General features: G+C 34.9%; 3 protein-coding genes across 5 annotated transcripts; all 3 read left to right on the top strand.

The window, feature by feature from the left end:
* The first annotated feature begins 399 nt into the window (after positions 1-399).
* LOC100809336 (single-stranded DNA-binding protein, mitochondrial) lies at positions 400-3,055 on the top strand. Its single transcript, XM_003524461.5, has 4 exons — positions 400-708; positions 786-1,012; positions 1,099-1,199; positions 2,689-3,055. Exons 1-4 carry the CDS (start codon positions 496-498, stop codon positions 2,769-2,771), a joined length of 624 nt encoding a protein of 207 aa, XP_003524509.1. The 5' UTR covers positions 400-495; the 3' UTR covers positions 2,772-3,055.
* Positions 3,056-4,036: 981 nt separating this feature from the next.
* On the top strand, positions 4,037-7,908 carry LOC100801011 (uncharacterized). The gene is made up of 4 exons (XM_003525596.4): positions 4,037-5,274; positions 5,430-5,551; positions 6,498-6,650; positions 7,507-7,908. Exons 1-4 carry the CDS (start codon positions 5,053-5,055, stop codon positions 7,601-7,603), a joined length of 594 nt encoding a protein of 197 aa, XP_003525644.1. The 5' UTR covers positions 4,037-5,052; the 3' UTR covers positions 7,604-7,908.
* A 5,902-nt stretch (positions 7,909-13,810) lies between these two features.
* ADH1 (arogenate dehydrogenase 1, chloroplastic-like) lies at positions 13,811-18,934 on the top strand. 3 transcript variants are annotated; one of them, XR_001388212.3, is made up of 4 exons: positions 13,811-15,061; positions 15,551-16,480; positions 17,894-18,052; positions 18,427-18,934. XR_001388212.3 is itself a non-coding variant. In NM_001303009.1 (2 exons), exons 1-2 carry the CDS (start codon positions 13,932-13,934, stop codon positions 16,476-16,478), a joined length of 2,058 nt encoding a protein of 685 aa, NP_001289938.1. The 3 variants fall into 3 exon arrangements, 1 of the variants encoding a protein (NP_001289938.1); XR_001388213.3 differs by having other exon boundaries at positions 18,586-18,932; NM_001303009.1 differs by lacking the exons at positions 17,894-18,052; positions 18,427-18,934 and having other exon boundaries at positions 13,932-15,061; positions 15,551-16,478.
* The last annotated feature ends 3,681 nt before the right edge of the window (positions 18,935-22,615 follow it).

The following is a 22,615-nucleotide window of genomic DNA, read 5'->3' as shown; positions in this document are numbered from 1 at the left end:
ATAATTTTTTTTATTGAAAATGATTTATACAAGATTCATATAAAATAATTTATCAAACACTTTTAGTTTCATCGTTCATTCAGTATTATTTTATTAATTTAATTTAGTTTTGGACATTATCAATGAATTAGAAAATTGTAATGAGAGTCCAATAAAGCATAAAGTATGAATTAGTTGAATTAGTTGAGAGTGTTGTTAGGTACACCTAGTATCATTGCTGGTGCACCCATCATTTTTTAAAAATGGTCAAATTATTCCTGTTTTCTTTCTTTTTTTACGGATCAAGTTGATTTTTAAGACTTACAGATCAAGTTAATCCTGTAAGAAGCTTATGGATCATTATGTGGATCAACTCATTGCATATGCATATCTCTAGGTACACAAAAATATTTTTAAACCTTTTCCCATTATTTGACCGGTAGACACTACACATACACATGATTTGGTCCCCAAGTAAGTTACTAGGGTTTTAGAAGCCAGCAGCAGTAGGCAAAAATGTCGAGTTCCATGATGACGCTCTCAAGGAGGCTCTATTGCTCTCTGCTTCGAACCCCCAATGCATATCGCCACTTCTCCACCGATCACCTTTTCGACTCGGACGAGGCCGACTCAGCACCCGACCCACCCGCACCCGACGCCGTTCAAGAAGAAGAAAAGTTCGTCATCGATCGCCCCCTCGAGAATGGCCTCGACGTTGGCATCTACAGGGTATCGTATTCCTATTCGAAATTCAATTTCACAATTAGCGATTCATTTTCCCATTCAATTGTGCTGTGTTGTGTTAGGCTATTCTGGTAGGGAAGGCGGGGCAGGCTCCTTTGCAGAAGAAGCTTAAGAGTGGCACCTCCGTCACTCTTCTCTCCGTCGGCACCGGAGGGATTCACAACAACCGCAGGCCTCGCGTCGACGAGAACCCTAAGGACTATGCCAATCGCTCTGCCATTCAGTGGCATCGTGTCTCCGTTTATCCTCAGAAATTGGGAGACCTTGTCACCAAACACGTTGTTCCCGGGTCAGCCCACTCTCTCATTCACTCGCCGCTTTTTCAATTAACCAATTGTCGTATTGCACCTTACTGATGCTGCTGGCCTTTTGCAGTTCAATGCTGTACGTGGAGGGGAACCTCGAGACCAAATGCTTCACCGATCCGATAACCGGCATTGCCCGCCGAATTCGAGAAATTGCTGTTCGACGAAATGGTAACTCTTCAATCAATCTTTGTTGTTTTAAATGACTTTGCTTTTGTTCTTTGTGACAATGGATTTGTTCTTGAGTATGGTTTTGTAGCTTTATTCAGTTTGCTAGTAAGAATTAATGTGTGGGAAGATAGGTGAGGTCAAGAAGCCTACTCTTATGATTATTTGTTTACATGAAGCAAATGTGTTCTTCTGCCTTTTATCCTTCACGACTCTTACCACCAGTAGGCTCAGCAGCATTTTATTCTATAGTGTCATGTTACTAAGTTAGTTGTGGCTTTATAACATCTAAAACACTAGTGCCTCCTGTGCCTTCTTTTATAAATCATAATCCTCTCACCCTCTTGCTTTGCAAATTTTTTTCCTTTTTTCCTGTTACAGCAGTCTCTCCCTCTCCCCCCAACTCTCACAATGTTCTGCTACTAGATAATAACAACATCAAAAGCCTTATCCCACTAGGTGAGATTTCTGCAATTAGGTACTGGAGACATAATATTGAGAAGAGAATACCGTAAGTTTTGCTCAAAAGTTGAAAAGGAATTGGAAATAAAGTACAGTGTCCTTCTGTGAGTTCTGTCTAAATGTCTTATGGAGCAATCCTTAATGTTCTAGAGGCCCAAAAATTCATCTAATAACCAGTCATTATTACCTATTCTTGGAAGATGGAATTGTTTAGATATTGCCACTTGGCTGGAAAGTAGGGTTAGCAATGTGTCTCTGACTCAGCTCACAAAGAAATCAAGCCCTGTATTTGACTCAATCTTGTCTTACCTTAACATATTAATTGAACTTTTTATATTCAATAAGTTATGCCCAAATTCATAATTCAATACAGTGAATATACTATGATATGCTTTTTTGCCCTCATTAATCTTGCACTTTTTAAAAAAAAAATAAAAAAGAAGAATTAGTTGTTAGAATCTCATAATATCTTGCGAGTTATTTGGAATATATTAGCATATCTACATAATATATCTAATAACATCTTGAAATCATTCGGTCATCTGATTGGGGAAGCAATTATGGGAGTTGTTTCCCATCTTCATTATAATTTCAGATTTGTTTTCTTATTTAATTAATTAGGCTAATAATGTTATTGTGTTAGTGGGCTTTGGCGTATACTTGTACTTGTACAATTGGGTTAGAATTTTGTAACATAATATCATTACTCGCTATATAAATCTAAGATCTTATGATTCAAAGTCTTTATTCTTCCTTCTCTCGCTCCCTACTCCGTACAAACACCCTGTAATTTTAACATTGTTTTTTAGCGATGATTGATCTGCACTCCATATCTATAAGTTCTTCAGTTTCCTCTTCTAACATAGATTGGCATGATATATATCTCACTTTCTCTATGGATTATCAGAGGCTAAAGATTTAAGGTAGCTTATGATTAAAATAATGTTCGGCATGTGACAGAAGATTACTTGAGAATCTTTAATTCTTTACCGATGGACTTGATGCATACCACACTTCTTGTGCTTCACAGGTCGCATTGTATTTTTAGGTGAAGGCGGTGATGCTGAGCTGCAGACACTGCCAAAAGACCTGAGAGCTGTTGGCTATTACTAACGTTAGATGCTTGAAATGGGAACATTGCATTTAGTTCATAATGGAGATTTTTCTATTTTGTAATTATACTCTGATTTTTTACCGCAAATTTGGAATTATTTCGCAGACATTTGTCATGAGGGAAACTCTAGGTTTGAGCGATCTTGTAGTTTCTACGTGTAATTCATAATCAGGGAATATAGAGCTCAACCTTCCTGATTTTGTATGTTGGTAAACTTGTGGTAGGGCAAGTATTTCAATTTTCTCTTTGGTTTTAAATTGGAGGAATGATTGCTTTATGCTCAGATTTTGGACAGTGCTTTCTTTGTTGTTGGATTCGGATGCTAAGGTGTGAGCTTCCAACAGGCATAGTTTTTGTTGTTTCTTTGTTTTTCTACCCACACCAGAAAAATATATAAATTTTGGATTTTTTTTCTTTATTTTTATACAGTAGGTGTTCTGGATGGGAACTACTATTCCCACTGTCAGAAGTGTCAGTGGCACTATTAAATGGGATGAAATGTCTCTTTTGTCCACCAATCTAAATCCCTACATCTGCTGACCCCTCTCCTTTCCTACGACTTCTCACACCCCTGACACCATGAACCAAGCACCGTTCCACTGTCATCCTCCTCCAAGCACTGTCGCATCGCGTCGCCCCTAATCAAGGATCGCACTGCATAGTGCCACCCTTCCCAGTGGAGATCTGGTCAGATTGCGCTGTGCCACCCTTCCCCTTCAAGGCTCCACACCGCCATGTCATTCGCGCACCCCACCACTGTGGGCGCAACTCCCCTACCCCACCATTTTTGCATTTTGTTGCAGGTTTTTTTTAGGGGTTTGGGATGATGATCTGGTTTAGGAAGGGGGACAAGGGGTTGCGGTGTTGGGGGAGGAAAGGGTTGGGAAAACATGAGAATAAGTAATTCTCATGAGAATAAGTAATTCTTTTTGTCCGTGTAGGGTGCGGTTAAATTCATTCTCAAAGAAATAAACGTTCAAATTTTAGCCTTAGAAATTAAAAAAAATAGGATAAATCTATTTATCTGATATCTTTTGTCCTTTAATGAAAGAACCTACTTACATATTTAAGGATAAATTTATCAGTATTCTATACATTTAGGGATGAAAAATAATTATTTATCTTAAATATAATTTAATCTTTTTCTAATTCTTTCTTTTTTAATTATTGCAAAAATATCATTATCATAAAAGTGAGTGATGTTTTGGTAGATAAAGGATAAGTGATTTAATTTCATCCGCATGCAATTTATGTTCACATAAATTAACATTCTCGTTGCATCACCTATATTAATTGTTAATAATCGTGACTTCATGGAAGCTGAATACTTATACGAACACGACAAACTACGACAAAAGCATTTTCAATGCCATATGCCAAGCAACTATATATTTCGCATACATCATCCTTTCTATTATATTTTCGTGATGAGCACATACTTGATATGACATACTAATTAAGAGCACTATTCATTTATTCACCATTCAAATCTACCTAATACCACTTCCAACCATATATTATTATATCACAATGGAATATTTTTCTATGCTGAAGCTGAAAATAGAAAAGTTATTATTTTGGTACGTCGAAAAATTCTTTCGATTGAGATGAACGTGGCCTTTAATTGGAGTGGGTGAACGTGGTCCATATTTTCATGTGTTAGTTTTGAGCCTGTATTGCTTCAAATCATAATCATAATTTGTGTAAAAATCTAGTATCTCTTACTCTCAGTTTTTTCAATCACCATATTAGGACTTTTGATTTCTCTTTTAAGTTCCTTAGGCATTTCACAGACTTCAATCCTTTAGGTCATTTATAAAACTGACTAATCCTCGAAATTATTTGGGAATCGAAACCCAGATTCTCCTCAACAAAGTCAGTGTATTGACAAGTATTGGTCTTATTATAGTTCTTGTCAAAACCATAATTTAGAGAGGTAAAACAAAGCAAACCAAAAACCAAAACACAGAGAAACATCAAGCAAGTTCTTTCCGTCTGGGTGTCTGTCTGTCTCTATGGACATAAATCTTCAACTTGTGAAATGGACAGTACATTAATTAATACGGCAACTACTTTTTTTCTTTCTTTTTTTTTCTTTTTCCCATTTAATATGGTAGAAGCTTAAGGTAGCACAGACAAACCAACGCGTGCTTTTGCCTTGTGGAGTTGTGGGCTAATAAATTTGAAGGCTACAACTGTACTCAGAACAGAAACCATCTCTTATCTCAGAGTTGATGATGATATAAATAAAGGGCAGAGAAGAGAGAGAGAAAAGAGAGAATGGATGTGAGAAACATTGCTGTGGTGGTGGAAGACGTGGATGCTGCGAGAACTGCACTGCAATGGGCACTTCACAACATCATTCGCTATGGTGACATAATCACACTGCTCCATGTCTACCCTTTAACAAGATCCAAAAGCAAAAACAAAGCTCGTGTTCTTCGCCTCAGGGGCTTCCAGTTAGCACTTTCCTTCCAAGACATTTGCAACAACTTCTCCAATGTAACTAACCCTCTTTGTTTTTTTTTCTCTCGGTTGATTTCTTATTTCTCATTATTACTACTACCATTTGTCTTTCATTTATTTTCACATATTTTTGCTTGTTCGAATTAATGGGTACTATGTGTTATAATCTTAGGATTGTGTTAGTGTTACAGACAAAGGTTGAGATTGTTGTCACGGAAGAGAACAAAGAAGGAATGAAAATTGTGGCTATGGTGCGGCAGATTGGAGCTTCAATGCTAGTGGTTGGGCTTCATGATCAGAGTTTTCTTTACAGGTAAGTCCTTTGCCAAGTTTTTTCAGTTTTCAACACAATTTCATCAGGTATATTAATTGGAAGGAATTGTTATTAGTATAAAGCAATCAATGATATTGATGATATCTGGTGACCCTATCTAAATAAAAATGGGTAGTACTTCTCATTCAAGTTGGACTTATCTGTCATCATAGCCAGTTTAGTGTTTGGATGTTGATTAAATTCAAGGTCCACTTGGTTTTGTTTGGGGCAAAGACAAAGGTTGTGATCAAAGGTATTGGGGATTTCACTCTATCACACACGGAAAAGGATACTGGTTCTGAAAATTACTATTACTATTCATTTTTAGTTCTTCCTAGAATCACTCTACGACATGGGATTTATAGGACCTGGGTTGATTTATCTAATCTGGATTCTGCTCAACATGAAAATGAGAGTGCTGTTGCCAGTGAGCTTCAGAAATTGGTCACTGAAAACCTTGGCACTTGCACGTGCCTTCTTAATGGTGATAAAAAAATGCCAAAGGCTTTTGGGCTCCACTTTTGAATTGGCCTTGCCCATATTAGCAGCACCCAAGTTGAACTAGTGTTCACAAATTATTTTTGTCTAACCATGCAATATTTATTTATCCCCTATAGTAGTTAGCATCCTCCTAAAACATATTATTAGTTAATTTAATATTTTGAAAACACAAAATTACTATTTTTCAGTAAGTAGTAAGTACCACTGAAACAGGAATAATGCTATCCGAATAGGGCAAAGATAGATACATTTGGGGTAAGATAATTAACCATTCAACGACATTTGAAGCATCCATTCATTCGTACTAGTTTGTGTCATAATCAAACTAATGCATTCAATTTTTTGTGCTTTGAATTTTACTTGTTTCCTGTCTAACTTTGTACAGTACATTGATTGCTAAATCTCACTACTCAAATTAAGCACTGTTTTTGCTCATATTTCACAGCTTGGCTATGGTCCATAGCAACATAGCTAACTACTTTAACTGTAGAGTCCTTGCCATCAATCAGCCTCCTGCGTCCCCACTGAGTCCAATGGTAGGAGTCCAAGGAAGTTCAGCCAACATGGACTTTTCACAGATCGACATATCTAGATTACAGTAAGTTTCTTCAAAATCTATCTTACTGACCATTACTATTTGTCAACATGTTAGATAAATTCTGTGTCCACCACCCAAAAACAGGGGGTATATTTTACTTAGAATTTACCTGCTCACTATCCCTTCTTTATGCTATTTAAGTATAAATATACATTTGAGGAATGTTAGGGTTTTAGACAGTATTGAGATTTGAGACTGGCCTAGTGGCTAGTGTCCAAATGTCACATTTGAATAAATGATATTGTCAATTAACCATCAATAAATTTTACCGAATTAATGATGTCTTCTTAAATAGATATGCATTTATCATGAGAAAAGTGAAAACGCAATTATGAACTAATCAGTATCGAGTTTTAAAATCGACCTATAGTCCTGAGCTTGATATTAACTGAAATAGTTAGCAATAAGTTTTCTAATTCTTTTGACAAAACTTAGATGTTGTGTTTGCTGTTCTCCAATCAGAATTTAAATTTTATTTTGACAATCTGTATAGTTTTTTAATTAATGCAAACTAACACCTATTTTTCTCTTTTCTAATACACTTTTTTTTTATTGAAATTTATGCAGCTCCCATTAGTTTGTGAATGAGACTTACATATTTAGTGAAATTCATATTAATTTTACCTAATATGAAAAAGTATGTTGAAAATGGAGTATGAGATAATGTGTTTTGAATTGATCAATGTACATTTAGTGTTTTTTGCTTTGGTTATATAAAAAAAATTAGTTTTTTTTTTGTTTTTTTATCTAATGGACTTTCTTTATAAATTTTATTGGGTTTTAAAAAATGGAGCAATTGAGAATTGGACTGAGAAGCACAATGACCCAATTAAAAGTGTTTAACCTTGCATTGCAGAGTTCCTGAACGCCCTCCACCAAAGGTAAAATATCGGATTTGTCCTGATCCGACTGCAATTATCTACAGATTAAGGAGGTCAAGGAGAAGAAGATGAAAGGAAAGATCAACACCTCAAACATCTCTCGAAGCTGACTGAGTTAATTTTGATTAAGAAAAATTTATTTTAATTAAAATGGTCCCTGAAAATTTGGGATCATGATCTTTTTTATTTAACTTTTAAATTTCTTATATATTCGCCTGCCATAAATACATAAAAAAGTGCAATTAGCTTTGTATACATTTATTTTGATTGTATAGAGTATCTTGTGGTAACATTACTTCGGTACACATTTGAAGATTGGTGACATTTTTCTGCCATCTTTAACCAGCGGCTGCTTTCCTTATATTGCTCATATAATGGTACTGCTCTTCCTCCTTTTATATTTGTATTTTTTATAGATAAAAATACTAATTTCATTTCATTTTAACTGCATAGATAAAAAATGATATTCACTCAAACAATTGACGGTTAGTATCAAACCTTGATGTCCTAACTAAGGAATATGCAATTCGGTTGGTTTACTTCTTTACAAAACTCACCATAGAATTAAAAAAAAATTGATGACAATTTTACATTTAAATAAAAGAGAACTAAACTCTGAGTTTTCTTTAGAATTTGCAAATATAGCCTCCACTACCACTTTGCAGTCTAACTCGAAGACGACCCTGTCTACATATAAACTCTATGCCCAGTTTAAAGCTTGCAAAAGGACCCAAGTTTCTGCTTCTTTTGGTTCTGAAATTCCTTGGACACAACATGTTTTATATTTTGTATTATGTATACGTAATTAAGAAATTTATTAATGGTTATTTTAATATGATAGTTAAGAGATTTACTAATTAACATAATATTAAGAAAATGCTTTACATCAGTGAGGTATTTAGTAGTTTGCTGTGTGACAATGATCTTGATCACATACAAAATAGTTAAAAATTTAAAGTTATTAAAAAAATTCTAAAAATAATAGAAAATTAGATAATTTAAGAACATATTAGCATTCTAAATTTAAAGTTTCGTTTGTCTCCAAACAAATAAATTGGAACTAGAAAATGAGTGGAATAAACTTTTGATTTACTTTTTCATGTATGATTCTTTTATGCTCAGATTTAAACTAATACAATGATAAAACAAAAACAAGATATAATAAGCATACAATTAAGTCGATCACTTATCCTCTAAGAATGATGATTATCTCATAATATGAATCATGACTCGACTAAATACAAATTGAGTTACTTTAATTTATAGCTTCTCATATGATTTACTAGTATTTTTTTTACTGCATGATTTACTAGTATTTAACTCGCTCTTATATGTATAAGCTAGCTCTTATATGTATATACAAATTGAATCCTCTACTTCCATTACAGCCTCTTGCAATTCATTCTCTCCTCCCATTCCCTCTCATGAATAAACTCTTCCTCTCTCCTTTTCCTTTCCATCTCTTCGTTTTCCTTTTCCATGGCTTCCCACTCTGTCATCCTCTACCTCTTAAGCTTGTCCCTCCCCTTAGATTTGCTACTTCCACTCTGCCATCCTAATTATATAACCAAGCACAGTGCACATGTGTCCCCTAGCTTGCTTGTCGCCACTTCCCAGTAACGCAAGTATTTTCAGCAACTTAATCTACAAAAGGATCACATCAGCAACATCGTAATACAATAATCGGGCCGTACAAAATGGAAATTGTACACAGTAACACTGGTTCACATTATATGCGTGGGAACGTTATCTTATGTGGTACAGTTCTATCGTTTTCACTTGTCTGCAGAATTGTGATAAATTATTCTACCTATGAAAAAAGAATTTAATTATAATTACCAAATTAAATTATAATAATCATTTTAAACTTTATAATGTCATCTAAGATTCTTAAGTAACTAAAAATATTAAACGTATAATTATCTGTATTACTATACAATGGTTTTGAATAATTAATTATTGAAATGTTGAAGGCAGTGGTGGACTTTTCTTTTTGTGTAATTAGAAAACTGCAGTCTCTCGTTTTGATAAAATTATATGTAAATAAATTGTGTTTTTTTTAGTCTCTTTTATTTTTATATATTCTTTTTGAAGGTGTTTCTTTTGTAAAATTTTATAAAATACAAATTTTCATTCTTTTCTCTCATTTGTAAAATTTAATTTTCTCTCTTTTATTTTTTGTATTTTGATAAAATATTATTTTTTTTATATTTTTTTTGAAGTTTTTCTTTTGTAAAATTTGAAATTACTCTCTCTCACTATCTCATGAAAGTTAAGCTTTTATAGGCTACTGAAAAAGGAAAGGAAAAGTCAAGTTTGAAAACCAGTTGCAACAATTTCAAACATATTTAATTGATTATTTTTAATTATAATTGATTCGTTTAATCTTTAGAACTTTTGGATTCTAGTATGAATAATTATTCTTTCCATGCCAATAGTTTACCACTGCAATTAGTAAGGGGTGGGTAAGCGGGCCGGCCCGTCCCGCGTAAGGCTCGCCCGCACAAGTCCACATTGGCAGCGGACCGGATCAGTCCGCTCCGCTTCTTACACGGACCAAATAAATTGGTCCGTCCTCGCCCCGCAGACCTTGCGGGTCAAACGGGCCGGTCCACAGGCCTAGTTTTAGAAGAATTTCAATTTTAATAAAAATATAATACAATCAAATTAAGTTCAATACAGATATAAATAAAATCTCAATAATTAGTCAATTACATTAATAAAATAAATAATGTCTTAACAAAAGAAAATCCAAGCAATAAATCTAAAATATGAAATTTAAACATCTCCAACAACAAATGATTCCATATTTGAAGTAACTTGAGTCTTCTCCATCTCCACATCTAAGACTATAACAACAATGAATCAGCCCCAACAAAAATGGGATAAAAACAAATTCAAGAGAGAAAAGAGATGTACTTTGCGTGGTGGCGGGCTGAGGCTGTGCCGCTGTGGTGTGTCGCGTGACTGCGTGAATGTGAGTCACGTTTTATTTTCCTTGTAAGGGAAAGACTCGCATGACTTGCGTGCGTGCATGACTGCATGGTGTAGAAAAATCGTGAAGAGAAAAAGTGTTCTTAGCCTGCTCCAATGATAACTGCTAAATATGATGTGACCCATTTTTTATAATAAAAATATATTGAAATATCTTTAAAAATATTTATTTAACAATTATTTTTAGCTTAAATGATAAGAATTGATATTTTTATTATATATGGCTTGCAGATATGAAAATGATAGATTAAAAGAAAAACGATCGAGAAAATATCAAAAAGGAAGATTTTTAGCATGTTATTACTTATCTTTTTTATCTTAATCTTTTATTTTTCTTATCTTATCCTTTTTTATCTTTATCATCTTTTAATTTAAATCTTTTATTTTTTATCTTTAAATCTTTATCTTATCTAATATATTTCTTTATCTGTTATTTTAAAAGAAAGTTTAAAGTGAAAAATAAAAAATCAAACCTAATATAATTGGGTCAGGGTTACACAAATTAAACCTGATGAGGGTTGCGGGCAACCCACGGATCCCGCGGGCCAAACCCACATAGTCCGCGGGTTAAGCCGGGCGAGCCCAAAAATATGACATAACCATAGACCGTTTAAAAAATTTGGTCCATAACCCGCACGGACCACGAGCCCCGCGGGCCAGTCCATGGACCTGGACCCGTTTACCCACCCCTAATTAGTATATTATTATATGCAATTAGTATATTTTTAATGTTTCTCTAACTTATTCCAACATACATATAGATGTCATGTAAGGTGCTGTTTTGGGGACAAATAAGAACAAAACAAGGAAAGAAGAAAAGTTGAATTACCTTATCAGACAGGATGGGGTTGTTCTTCCATGTCTCATCAATGTATTCAACAACCACAAGAGACTCTGTTATGGGCTTCTCATTGTGAATAAACACGGGAATGGGTTTCGATCTTGCATTTCGGAGTGTCGGTGTCGTTGATGCGGCATTTTAGGGTTTTGATCTCGAAGAGGACGATGCGGTCCTCCTCGACCTTAGATCGGGACTCGCCGATGGACTTTATAAGTTCTAGAAACTCCTTCGAGTTGCCATAATCATTGGGCCCCATTGCTATTGCTAGCTCCCTCCCCACCAGTGTCTTCAACTGCTCCACCTTTGAATGTATGAGAAGAAGAAGAGACTGAAAGAATGCTGCAACAATAACACACGACGTCGTTTGGAACTTTCAGGTGTCGGAGAATGAGACAGTGATTTCTACTACGGTTGGCTGGGTCCCCCACTGTAAAAACTGCATTTGGATAGTCTATGTGGCACTAAAATTGTCAACAATACACCTCACTAACGACGTTACCTTCAAATTTAACGACAAAGAGTATTTTGCAATATTTATGCAAAGATAGAGACTATTTTTTACATTTCAAAAAGATAGAGACTAATTTGCAAAATGGGTACAAAGACATAGACCAAAATGCCTATTCACTCCATTAAAAACAAACCTGGATAATATGCTTGTCATGTATATCCATACATCATATTTGCATACTTGTTTGTCAATATTATATGAAACATACAATACCTAAGGTATATGACCAATACAACTAATTAGTCACTCCATGTTGAGAGCTTTAGATTATCAACAAAAGTCATTTTTAATACAGACAACAAAGGGAATCAACACCATTAGACACTAGTTGGTCTGATATGAGCAAAAAGATCTAAATGTTGGTAAAGATCATAGAACCTATCATCTAAGAAAAATAAAAGAAATAAAACATAAAAGGAAATGAGGTTCTAACTTAAAATAAAAGAATCAGCATGGTGATAAACAAACAAGGGGTTTGGCCTACCATATAATCACAAATAACAAGTAAATAAATTAAATTATATTACAGATAATACTTAATCAAATGCAATGTATGAATGCATATATGTTGACTCATCTGCATGGAAAACATTTCAAAGACCAAGTAGCATAACCAAGATATTACATCGACATACGCACACAAAATCAACATTCAACCTAATCTGCAATGGAACAACATTAATTGTAGTGACCGGTCAAAATAATTAGGGCATTGTTATGTGCACCAACGAAATTACTGGTACACCCAACAATTTTGTGATTTTTCCATTTTGTCCTTCCGTAAAAGTGATACAAATCAACATCTATCTATCAAACAACATCATCATGTCACTGCATAGTCACACCGCGACTCAGCACCAACATATAAATTAGAAATCTTAGGTTCCGGGCATGATGAGAAGCTTCAAATATGATGTGAGGGTGGTGATTTTAAGTCTTATTTTGATTTTTAATAGTACTATTTTAAATTAATTATTTAAAATTAAGATAACACTAACGTTTGCTAACTGAAATAAAAAATATTAAAATATAAAATTTAAAAATATAAATGATCAAAATGAAAATTTAAAAAATATAAAAAATCAAAATGAAATTTTTAAAACTTCATAACCATGACAGCATAAACAATGCAACCACTATTCACTCAGATCTATAACCTTCTCAGCAATATCAACAAACAAATTAGATCTGCAACATCCATCCATCAAACAACATCATCATGTCACCTCATAGCCACATCGCGTAATTAATTTAAAATAGTAGTGGTTAAAAACAGTTGTTTTTAAAATACATTCAATCACCTACTTCCCTAATCTTCATCATCTTTTTTTGCAAACTTCATAATCATCACACCATAAACAATGCAACCACCGTTCACTCAGATCTATAACCTCCTCAGCAATATCAACAAACAAATTAGATCCACAACATTCATTCATCAAACAACATCATCATCTCACCTCATAGCACCAACATAAATTAGAAACGTTGGATCTCGACGGTAATGAGAAATTTCAAATATGATGTTAGGATGGTGATTTTGAATCTTATTTTAATTTTTAGTCGATGATTTTAAATTAATTATTTAAAATTAAGAAAACACTAACGTTTGCTAACTGAAATAAAAAATATTAAAATAAAACTTTTAAAAATATAAATGATGAAAATGAAATTTTTAAAAAATATAAAAAATAAAAAATGAAATTTTAGAAACTTAATATGTCAAAATGAATTTATAAAAATATGAAGAATTAAAATATTTTTAAAAAATAATGTAATAAAATAAAAAATAATGGACAAAAATAACGTTTAACATAAATTAACAGAAGAATAAAGTTTATTAAAAAGAAACGTTTGTCAAATTAAGCGAGACAAAAAAAATTGGATTGAGAAGGTGTAGCATGCATGTGCATATAAGTTTAAAAAAGTAGGATTAGGAAGGTAGCCGTGAGCCCCACTTACTTACATTAGCTGGTGCTTGTATTTTCTTTTTATTTTACTTTACCGTGTGGGCGCTAGAAGAAAGGTTTAGTAATACAAATACATCTCCGGCGATGGCTGTTTCCACCTTTCAGGCGGCGCCACCGAAACCCACATTGGGTTCCAGTCTTCTTAGCCGTCGTATGAAACACGTTCCCTTCTCCTTGTCATTTTTCTCCGCTCCTAAGACCATCTCTTCTTACAGACCCATCCTACGCATTCGCGCCATCGACGCGGCCCAGCCCTTCGACTACGAGTCCAGAATGGCCCAACAGTTCCACGACTCCCAGAAGCTGAAGATCGCCATCGTGGGCTTCGGCAACTTCGGGCAGTTCCTGGCCCAAACCCTCGTCCGCCAGGGCCACACCGTCCTGGCCCACTCCCGCTCCGACCACTCCCTCGCGGCCCAACAACTCGGCGTCACCTTCTTCCCAAACCCCCACGATCTCTGCGAGGAACACCCCGAAGTGATTCTCTTATGCTCCTCCATCATCTCCACCCAGCGCGTGCTCCTCACTCTCCCCCTCCAGCGCTTAAAACGCAGCACACTCTTCGTCGACGTGCTTTCCGTCAAAGAGTTCCCCAAAAACCTCCTTCTCCACGCGCTCCCCTCCGATTTCGATGTTCTCTGCACCCACCCCATGTTCGGCCCACAGAGCGCCCCCCGCGCTTGGACCGGCCTCCCCTTCGTCTACGAGAAGGTCCGAATCGGCTCCGACGAGCACCGAATCGCCCGCTGCGAGAAATTCCTCGGCATTTTCGCGAGGGAGGGGTGCAGGATGGTGGAGATGAGCTGCGCCGACCACGATAAGTTCGCTGCCGGGTCGCAGTTCATAACTCACACCGTTGGTAGGGTTTTGGAGATGCTTACGGTGGAGTCAACTCCGATTAACACGAAAGGTTACGAGTCGTTGTTGAATTTGGTGGAGAACACTTCCGGGGACAGTTTTGATCTCTTCTATGGGTTGTTTATGTATAATAAGAACTCGCTGGAGATGCTGGAGAGGTTGGATTTCGCCTTCGAGGACTTGAGGAAACAGCTCATGGGGCGTTTGCATGATGTTGTTAGAGAGCAGTTGTTTGATAATGCTGGAATGGGAAAGGTGCAGAGTTTGCCTGATGAATATGTCCATCAACTGCTGCTCAAGAATGGTCAAAATGGTTCTGCTGCACCTGTGCTATCACTGCCCTCCAATGATCTGAGGTGTTTGTTTGTTTTTAAAGGCTTACTATATAATCTAATGAGTTTAATCTCTGTGTGCCATTACTGTCTACTAATGAAAGTAGTTATTGTAAATGCCAACAAAGTTATCTTATATGATAATTTGTGGTTGGACGATAGTATAACTACCTTTGACGCTGCGGTTGAATGACAATGTATAGACTATTTTGCTCTAATCTTATAATGTTGTTTAGTTTATTATGGGTACATGAATTTGGTTTTTTTAATATTTGCTTTTTTGGGGGTATGTCAGGGCAACTTAGCTTTGTTGTTATGATTTATGCTGTTTCTTGTTTTGCATTGTCTTAATCTTTACGTGATGTAACAGAGCTAAAGACTGTTTTAGCGATGCAGTTGCTAATAAATAATGACCATTTGCTGGGAGGATTAAAACTGCTACTGTTTTGTTTTATTTGCGGTTGTTCTTTCTGATCAAGTCTAATTATAGTTACATTTTATGCTAATCTTCAGATCCAGTGATGTTGTTAAACTCTACAACTACAAGTCAAATGATGCAAACCAGTCTGATGACAAAACCAAGCTCAAGATTGCAATTGTTGGTTTTGGCAACTTCGGACAGTTTCTTGCAAAAACTTTTGTGCGTCATGGTCATCAAGTGTTGGCATACTCTAGATCAGATTACTCTCACGTGGCTCAAGAATTGGGGGTTTCATATTTCAATAACATTGACGATCTTTGTGAACAACATCCAGAAGTGATTTTACTTTGCACTTCAATCCTTTCCACAGAAAAAGTTCTTAAATCATTGCCCGTGCAAAGATTGAAGAGAAGTACTTTGTTTGTGGATGTACTTTCTGTCAAGGAATTTCCTAGAAACTTGTTTCTTCATCATTTGCCACATAATTTTGATATTCTCTGCACTCATCCTATGTTTGGGCCAGAGAGTGGAAAAAATGGGTGGAATGGTCTTGCTTTTGTTTATGATAAAGTTAGAATAGGAATAGATGAATCAAGAACATCACGGTGTGATCAGTTTCTTGACATTTTTGCTAGTGAAGGGTGCCGAATGGTTGAAATGTCATGTGCTGAACATGATTGGCATGCAGCTGGATCACAATTTATCACGCATACTACCGGAAGATTTTTAGAAAAACTGGAGTTGGAGGGAACGCCAATTGACACAAAGGGCTATGAGACTTTGTTGAGTTTGGTGGAAAATACTGCTGGAGATAGTTTTGATCTATACTATGGTTTGTTCTTGTATAATATAAATGCCATGGAGCAACTAGAAAGATTTGATCTGGCTTTTGAGTCTGTGAAGAAGGAGCTTTTTGATCGTCTGCATGGCTTCTACCGACAGCAAGTATTTAAACATGAAGAAAAACTCCATGATTTGCCAGAGAGGCCTATGTTGTCTAAGATATCTGAAGATAAATAAATGTAGGGTCATCTTTTTCTAATACTGTGGTCTGTGGACACTAAATGAAATTGATTTCGCAGATTTTCCTCTCATTGACAATTATTGTGGATCTTGCTTATTTTATTAGTTGGTTTAAATGAATTTTTTATTTCTAAAAGTTCATACTAGTTTTCTTGAAGTTATTTTCATCTGCTTAATTGAGATGAAAACAAAAATGATTTTGAAATTTTGGATATATATCTTAATTATCAGATATTTTTGTTTTTTCAATATATTTTATTTTCCTATTTCTATCTTGCTGGATCAACACTTAAGGGAGCTTGCATGTTTGTGTTCGGTTGTTATTTTTGGCAATGAATGTAGACTAGAAAGTTTTGGATTTAAAGAAATATTCAATTAATGCAATAGAGTTATGAATATATAAAATCTTTAGGTGAGAGTTTGATCACTCTAGGAATGATTTAAGAATGCAAATATTTACTTCGTTGTTATCCATCTAAAGTTGGATGAGATCATTTAAACTAGTATGATCATGTATTCATGTATGATACTGATACTGAATGACTTGGTACAAAAGAGCTTAGAAAAATGAAACTGGAAATCTAGAAAACATCACTAAATATGTGGGTACTTCTCATTCAAGCTGGATTTATCTGTCATTATAGTCTGCTTAGTGTGTTAGAATGTTGATTAAATTCAAGGTGCACTGGATTTGGTACGGGGAAAAGAGCGAGGTCGTGATCAAAGGTCATCTTCTACATATATGTATTGGGGTTTCGCTCTTTAATTATTCAGTTGAGTTATCACATGGAAAGGGATTCTGGTTCTGTAATTGCTATTGTTTTTTATTCTTCCTGGAATCACTCTACAACATGGGATTTGTGGGACCTGGGTTGATTTACATAATCTTGATTCTGCTCAGTATCAAAAGGAGAGTGCTGTTGCCAATGAGCTTATGAAATTGGTCACTGAAAGCCTTGGCACTTGCACGTGCTTTCTTAATGGTGATCAGAAAATGTCAAAAGCTTTTGCGCTCCACTTTGAAGTGGACCTTCCCCATGACAGCAGCACCCAAATTGAAGTTGCGTTCGGAAATTATTCTTGCCCATGCAATATTTTATTGATCCCTTGTATCCTCCTAAAACATTAAACATATTATAGTTAATTATTAAGATAAAGAAGTACTCATAATTTCATATTATGAGTTGTCTTGCCAATGATAGATACATTTGTGTAAGATAACTGAAGCGTTGCCTCCACCAACTACAGTTACAGAAAATATTCATTAACCCTAGTTTGTGATAATCAGATACCTAATGCATTGAGTTTAGTCTGGTTTGAATATTACTACTTTGTTTCCTATCTATTTTTGTATGGTCCATTACGAAATCTCAGAACTCAAATTAAGCACTGTTTTTGTTCATATTGCACAGCTTGGCCATGATCCATAACAGTAAAGCTAACTACTTTAACTGTAGAGTACTTGCCATCAAGCTGAAGTAGCCTCCTGCGTCCCCACTGAGTCCAATGGTGGGAGTCTTAGACAGTTAAACCAACATGGACTTTTCACAGATTGACATATCTAGATTACAGTAAGTTTCCTGAAAATCTTCTCACCATTACTGTTTGTCAACATGTTAGATTAATTATCTGTACACCACCCAAGAACTTATTTTACTTAGATTTCACCTGCTTACTATCCTTTCCATGTGCTGTTTTAAGTATAAATATACATAACTTTTAACACTTTTCTATTAATTGAAATTTATGTGGATCCCATTAGTTTGGGAAAGAGACTCGCTAAACACGAAATGAGACCCAGTTGGATTCACATGAATTTTACCTAATATAGGAGAATTCTATTGGAAAGAGAGTATTTGAAAATGTGCGTGCTATTAGAATTTCTCATATACATTTAGTATTGCTTTTTGGATTGTTTTTCATCTGAATGGCTTTCTTTATGAAGTTTATTGAGTGACAAACAACGAAGTAATTGAGGACTGAGAACGCACAATGACTACACAATTAAAGTTTCTAATGTTGATGCATTGCAAAGTTCCTGATACCTCTCTCAACCAAAGGTAAAGTAACGGATTTGCCTTGACACGATTTCAATTATTTGTAGATTAAGGCGGTCAAGGAGAAGATGAATGGAAAGGTCAATACTTTAAGCATTTCTCGAAGCTGATTGAGACACCAAGTAAATTTGATTCAGGAAATTTTCTTTTAATTAAAAATGGTCCCTAAAAAATTCGAGCCATGATCTAATTTTTTTTTTCAATTTCTTATAATTTATATTCGCCAACCATAGATACACAAAGAAGATGAGTACAATTAGATTGGTATAGTTTTGTTATTTGTATCTGTATTTTTTTTTATTGTATGAAGGATCTTGTGGTAACATTACCTCAAGGCATATTTGAAGAATGATGTCATTTTTCTGCTGTGTACCGAACAATAAAATGACCAAAATTCCAGGCTGTGGCAATGAAATTAACCTCAACAGTATACCAAAAGATATCCACCTCCATAAAGCCACGACTAAAAATCTATTGAGGACCACGTAGAGAAACTAAAGCCACCAATAAGTGTAAAGTGCCTCAGATCAAAGATACCTCCACCAATAAAAATGAGAGAAACATTAGATTAAAAAAAAACGAAATGAATCTCTCGTTTTTGAGAAAAAATTGAACCAAATTGTTTTATAAAAACGGTTATGTTTAACTATGTTTTTATATGGGGTTTGGTTTGATTTGATTGGATTCTCGAAAAATTTTGATCCATATATGTGTATAAAATGGATACTCAAATTGATCTGTGCTAAAGCATTATGAAAAAATCGAAATGATCCACTTAATAAAAGTTGTTTGGTTAAGGTTCGAAAATAGAACGGTTCAGTTTTAAAAAAAAATTCAAATTTTTCTCAGCTCAAACATCTATTAGGTTAGAATTCACAACTTGTAAAGTGAGCCTTTCATTTTGGCCACTTTTAGACATTTTTTTCTTCTATCTTTCAAATATACTTTTTTTCTGGTAAGAAGAAAGGTATTTTCATATCAAAAAGTCGTGAGACCAACCTTTAAAAAACATAGATCATCAAAGTGAATTTTATTTTTTTCAACGAAATCTTTTTTATATATATAATAATATTTATTAACATGTTTTAAAATTCAATCATCTATTAACTGTGTTGTAACTTATTGGTTTCTAAAAGAATTCTCTCTCAACTATATGGAACTATTATTTTTTCTTTCTTTCTTTATGTGCATAGTGTAGGTAAGAATAACTTTTACCGTGCCTCTTTGTAGATGAGAGAGGCGAGTTGAAGTGAGGGAAATATGTGAGTGAGTGAGTGCGAAAGTGAAAGGGTGTTACTCTTGGTTGCATCTAGCATTTTTCCATTTTTTCAATTTTGCCCTTCACTTTTACGAAAAAACTTCTTTCGTACAAAAGAACTTCTCCCGTAAGAATCTTACGAAAGATGTTCTTCTGTAAGAGTTTTTTTTTTTATGGAAGAACCTCTTCCGTAGGAATTTTACGGAAAAAGTTCTTTCGTAAACTCTTACTTCTTCCATAAGAGTTTACAGAAAAACCTTTTTTCGTAAATTCTTACGGAAGAAGTTCTTCCATTGTGACTTTTAGGTTATTAGCACAACGCTCTAACCAACTGAAATAATGAGTCAATTATATTATAGAATGAATAATGTTGTTATACATAACACTAAAATAATGACACATTAATAATATATATTAAATTTTATAATAGTAAATATTTTTTATTTTTAAAAATATATACAGATTAAATAATTTGTATGATTTATATCAAAATTAATTGTTACAAAATTTATTATTTAAATTTACATGCGCATTAAATATACATTAGAAATTTTAATATTATGTATAACAACATTATTTATTTTATAATATAATTTGTTCATTAGTTCAGTTAATTAGAGTGTTACACTAATAACTTAAAAGTCACATATTCAAGTCTTGCTTGAATCATTAATTTTAAATTAATTTGTCACAAATATTTTTAAAAAAATAATTTTTATGAAAGAAGTTCTTCCAAGGGCAAAATTAGAAAAATAGGAAAATAACTAGCGGAAAAAATGAAGCCGACTGACGTTGGGTTTAGGTGAAAGCTCAAAGCTGGCAATGGCTAACTCCAACTCAACTCAAAAACTTCACTCATTTCCTTTGTTTTTCTGTTCTCTAGAAAATATTAATAATTGAAAAGAAAAGGGAAGCGAAGCCGTGTTAGCAACAACACAAAACTAAAAACCCCAGAAGATCTCATCTACCTTCAGCCACGCCGTTCTCTCTTTCTCTCGGCTTAGATCCACTCCACGCCGATCTTCCTCAGCTTCAATCGTTTTCTCTCTCTCTCTCTCTCTCTCTCTCTCTCTCTCTCTCTCTCTCTCTCTCTCTCCGTGATTACAATCGCAATTCAATTCTCCGCCAAAATTGAATTATGAGTCTCATGAACTCTCCCTCACGGGTATGCCCAGTTCCTTATTTTAACTGAAAATACTAACACAACACAACACTTCGAAGTTAGAAATATATGCATATGCTTATGCTGTGTTTGTTGCTGATCAGACAGGTGACGGTTGGTGATGCTCATTACATGGACTGGGGTGGTAGTGTTAACCATCACTACAGAACTACTTACAAAGGTATATATACAAACAGTTACCTACAACCAACTGGGTTTTAAAAAAAAACTTAAACTTGCCCTTCTAATATTGCCGTTGAAGCTTGAAACAGACATGGAGCAAAAATATTTATTGACAACTATACCTGGGGTTTTAGCTTACTGTCTTTATTGCTTGATCGTGTATGTAGCAACAAGGAATCACTCAAGTCATGTCTGAACTATATATAGTTCCAACATAACGTAGTGTGTCGTGTGATCAAACAAATGAGTAAATAGTGTAAGGAAATTTTCACACTAATAGTGTCATTTAATTACAAACTGTCATAAACGATAAGTATATAGACTAATGACTATCACAATAACTACATTAAAACTCATGCTAATATTGATTTTTGATTGGTTGATAATGTAAAAAAATTTCACATTGATAGTGTGGAAAAATTAAACTCCCAAAGAAATAGACCTGGTTTTCAGCATTCTAACTTTAACATAATTTTTTGGTTTTGCTTTTATGAGTAGACGACCAAAAATCCATGATGGAGGTGGCACTAATTTCAAACATGGATCCTGTAAATATTGGGCTGGGCTGTTCAGATAAGCCAGGTCCTGTTACTTCACTGAAGCCAAGAAAGAAAACAATGACTTCAGTGTATTTGAAGTTCTTTGAGACAGCTGCTGATGGCAAGACTCGCAGATGCAAGTTTTGTGGACAGAGCTATTCTATTGCAACCGCCACAGGTTACTTTCTACCTTATCTATTGCTCATTATTACTTTCTGTATCATTTCATCACTTAGGTTTATTCATCACAACCCATTGTTATGTGAAGATTACAAGCTATTGGCATTTTATCAAGTTAACTGTTTCATATTTGCCCTTTTATTTTCTTATGTGAAGCTTGCTCAATTTTAAATTGTAGCATTCTTGGTTACAAATATTTTACTGCCTAGTAATTGTTCTTCCTTGCACCTCCATCCACTAACGTTCCTTTGCTCATGAAGGCAATTTGGGAAGGCATCTTGCTAATCGTCATCCAGGTTATGACAAGTCAGGGGAAGCTGTCAGCAATGCAGCGGCACGACCTGCCACTGTGGTCAAGAAGTCCCAACCTCATGGAAAAGCAAACCAGGTGGATTATGATCATCTAAATTGGTTGCTCATTAGGTGGCTTATTTTAGCTTCTCTCCCTCCTTCAACTCTTGAAGAGAAGTGGCTTGTGAATTCCTACAAGTTTCTAAATCCATCAATACAATTGTGGCCAAGTGACAAGTATAGAACTGTACTTGATGAAGTTTTCAGAAGCATGAGGGAAGATGTAAGAGCATTGTTGGAACAGGTTTCTTCCAAGTTGTCCATTACACTTGATTTCTGGACCTCCTTTGAACAGGTCTACTATATGAGTGTAACATGTCAGTGGATCGACGAAAACTGGTGCTTCCAGAAGTTGCTTCTTGATATCTGTCGCATACCCTATCCATGTGGGGGTGCAGAGATCT

Source organism: Glycine max, chromosome 5 (genome assembly GCF_000004515.6).
Source record: "Glycine max cultivar Williams 82 chromosome 5, Glycine_max_v4.0, whole genome shotgun sequence".
NCBI lineage: Eukaryota > Viridiplantae > Streptophyta > Magnoliopsida > Fabales > Fabaceae > Glycine > Glycine max.
The sequence above is the reverse complement of the archived record's forward strand: the minus strand, read 5'-3'. Positions and strand labels throughout refer to the sequence as shown.

Bases quoted from the DNA above. Each gene is read 5' to 3' on its own strand.
- LOC100801011 (XM_003525596.4), top strand. From the start codon at position 5,053: ATGGATGTGAGAAACATTGCTGTGGTGGTGGAAGACGTGGATGCTGCG. The intron at 5,275-5,429 runs GTAACTAACCCT...TTAGTGTTACAG, and splicing joins TTTGCAACAACTTCTCCAAT to ACAAAGGTTGAGATTGTTGT. The intron at 5,552-6,497 runs GTAAGTCCTTTG...CATATTTCACAG, and splicing joins GATCAGAGTTTTCTTTACAG to CTTGGCTATGGTCCATAGCA.
- LOC100809336 (XM_003524461.5), top strand. From the start codon at position 496: ATGTCGAGTTCCATGATGACGCTCTCAAGGAGGCTCTATTGCTCTCTG. The intron at 709-785 runs GTATCGTATTCC...GTGTTGTGTTAG, and splicing joins TCGACGTTGGCATCTACAGG to GCTATTCTGGTAGGGAAGGC. The intron at 1,200-2,688 runs GTAACTCTTCAA...TGTGCTTCACAG, and splicing joins AATTGCTGTTCGACGAAATG to GTCGCATTGTATTTTTAGGT.
- ADH1 (NM_001303009.1), top strand. From the start codon at position 13,932: ATGGCTGTTTCCACCTTTCAGGCGGCGCCACCGAAACCCACATTGGGT. The intron at 15,062-15,550 runs GTGTTTGTTTGT...GCTAATCTTCAG, and splicing joins CTGCCCTCCAATGATCTGAG to ATCCAGTGATGTTGTTAAAC.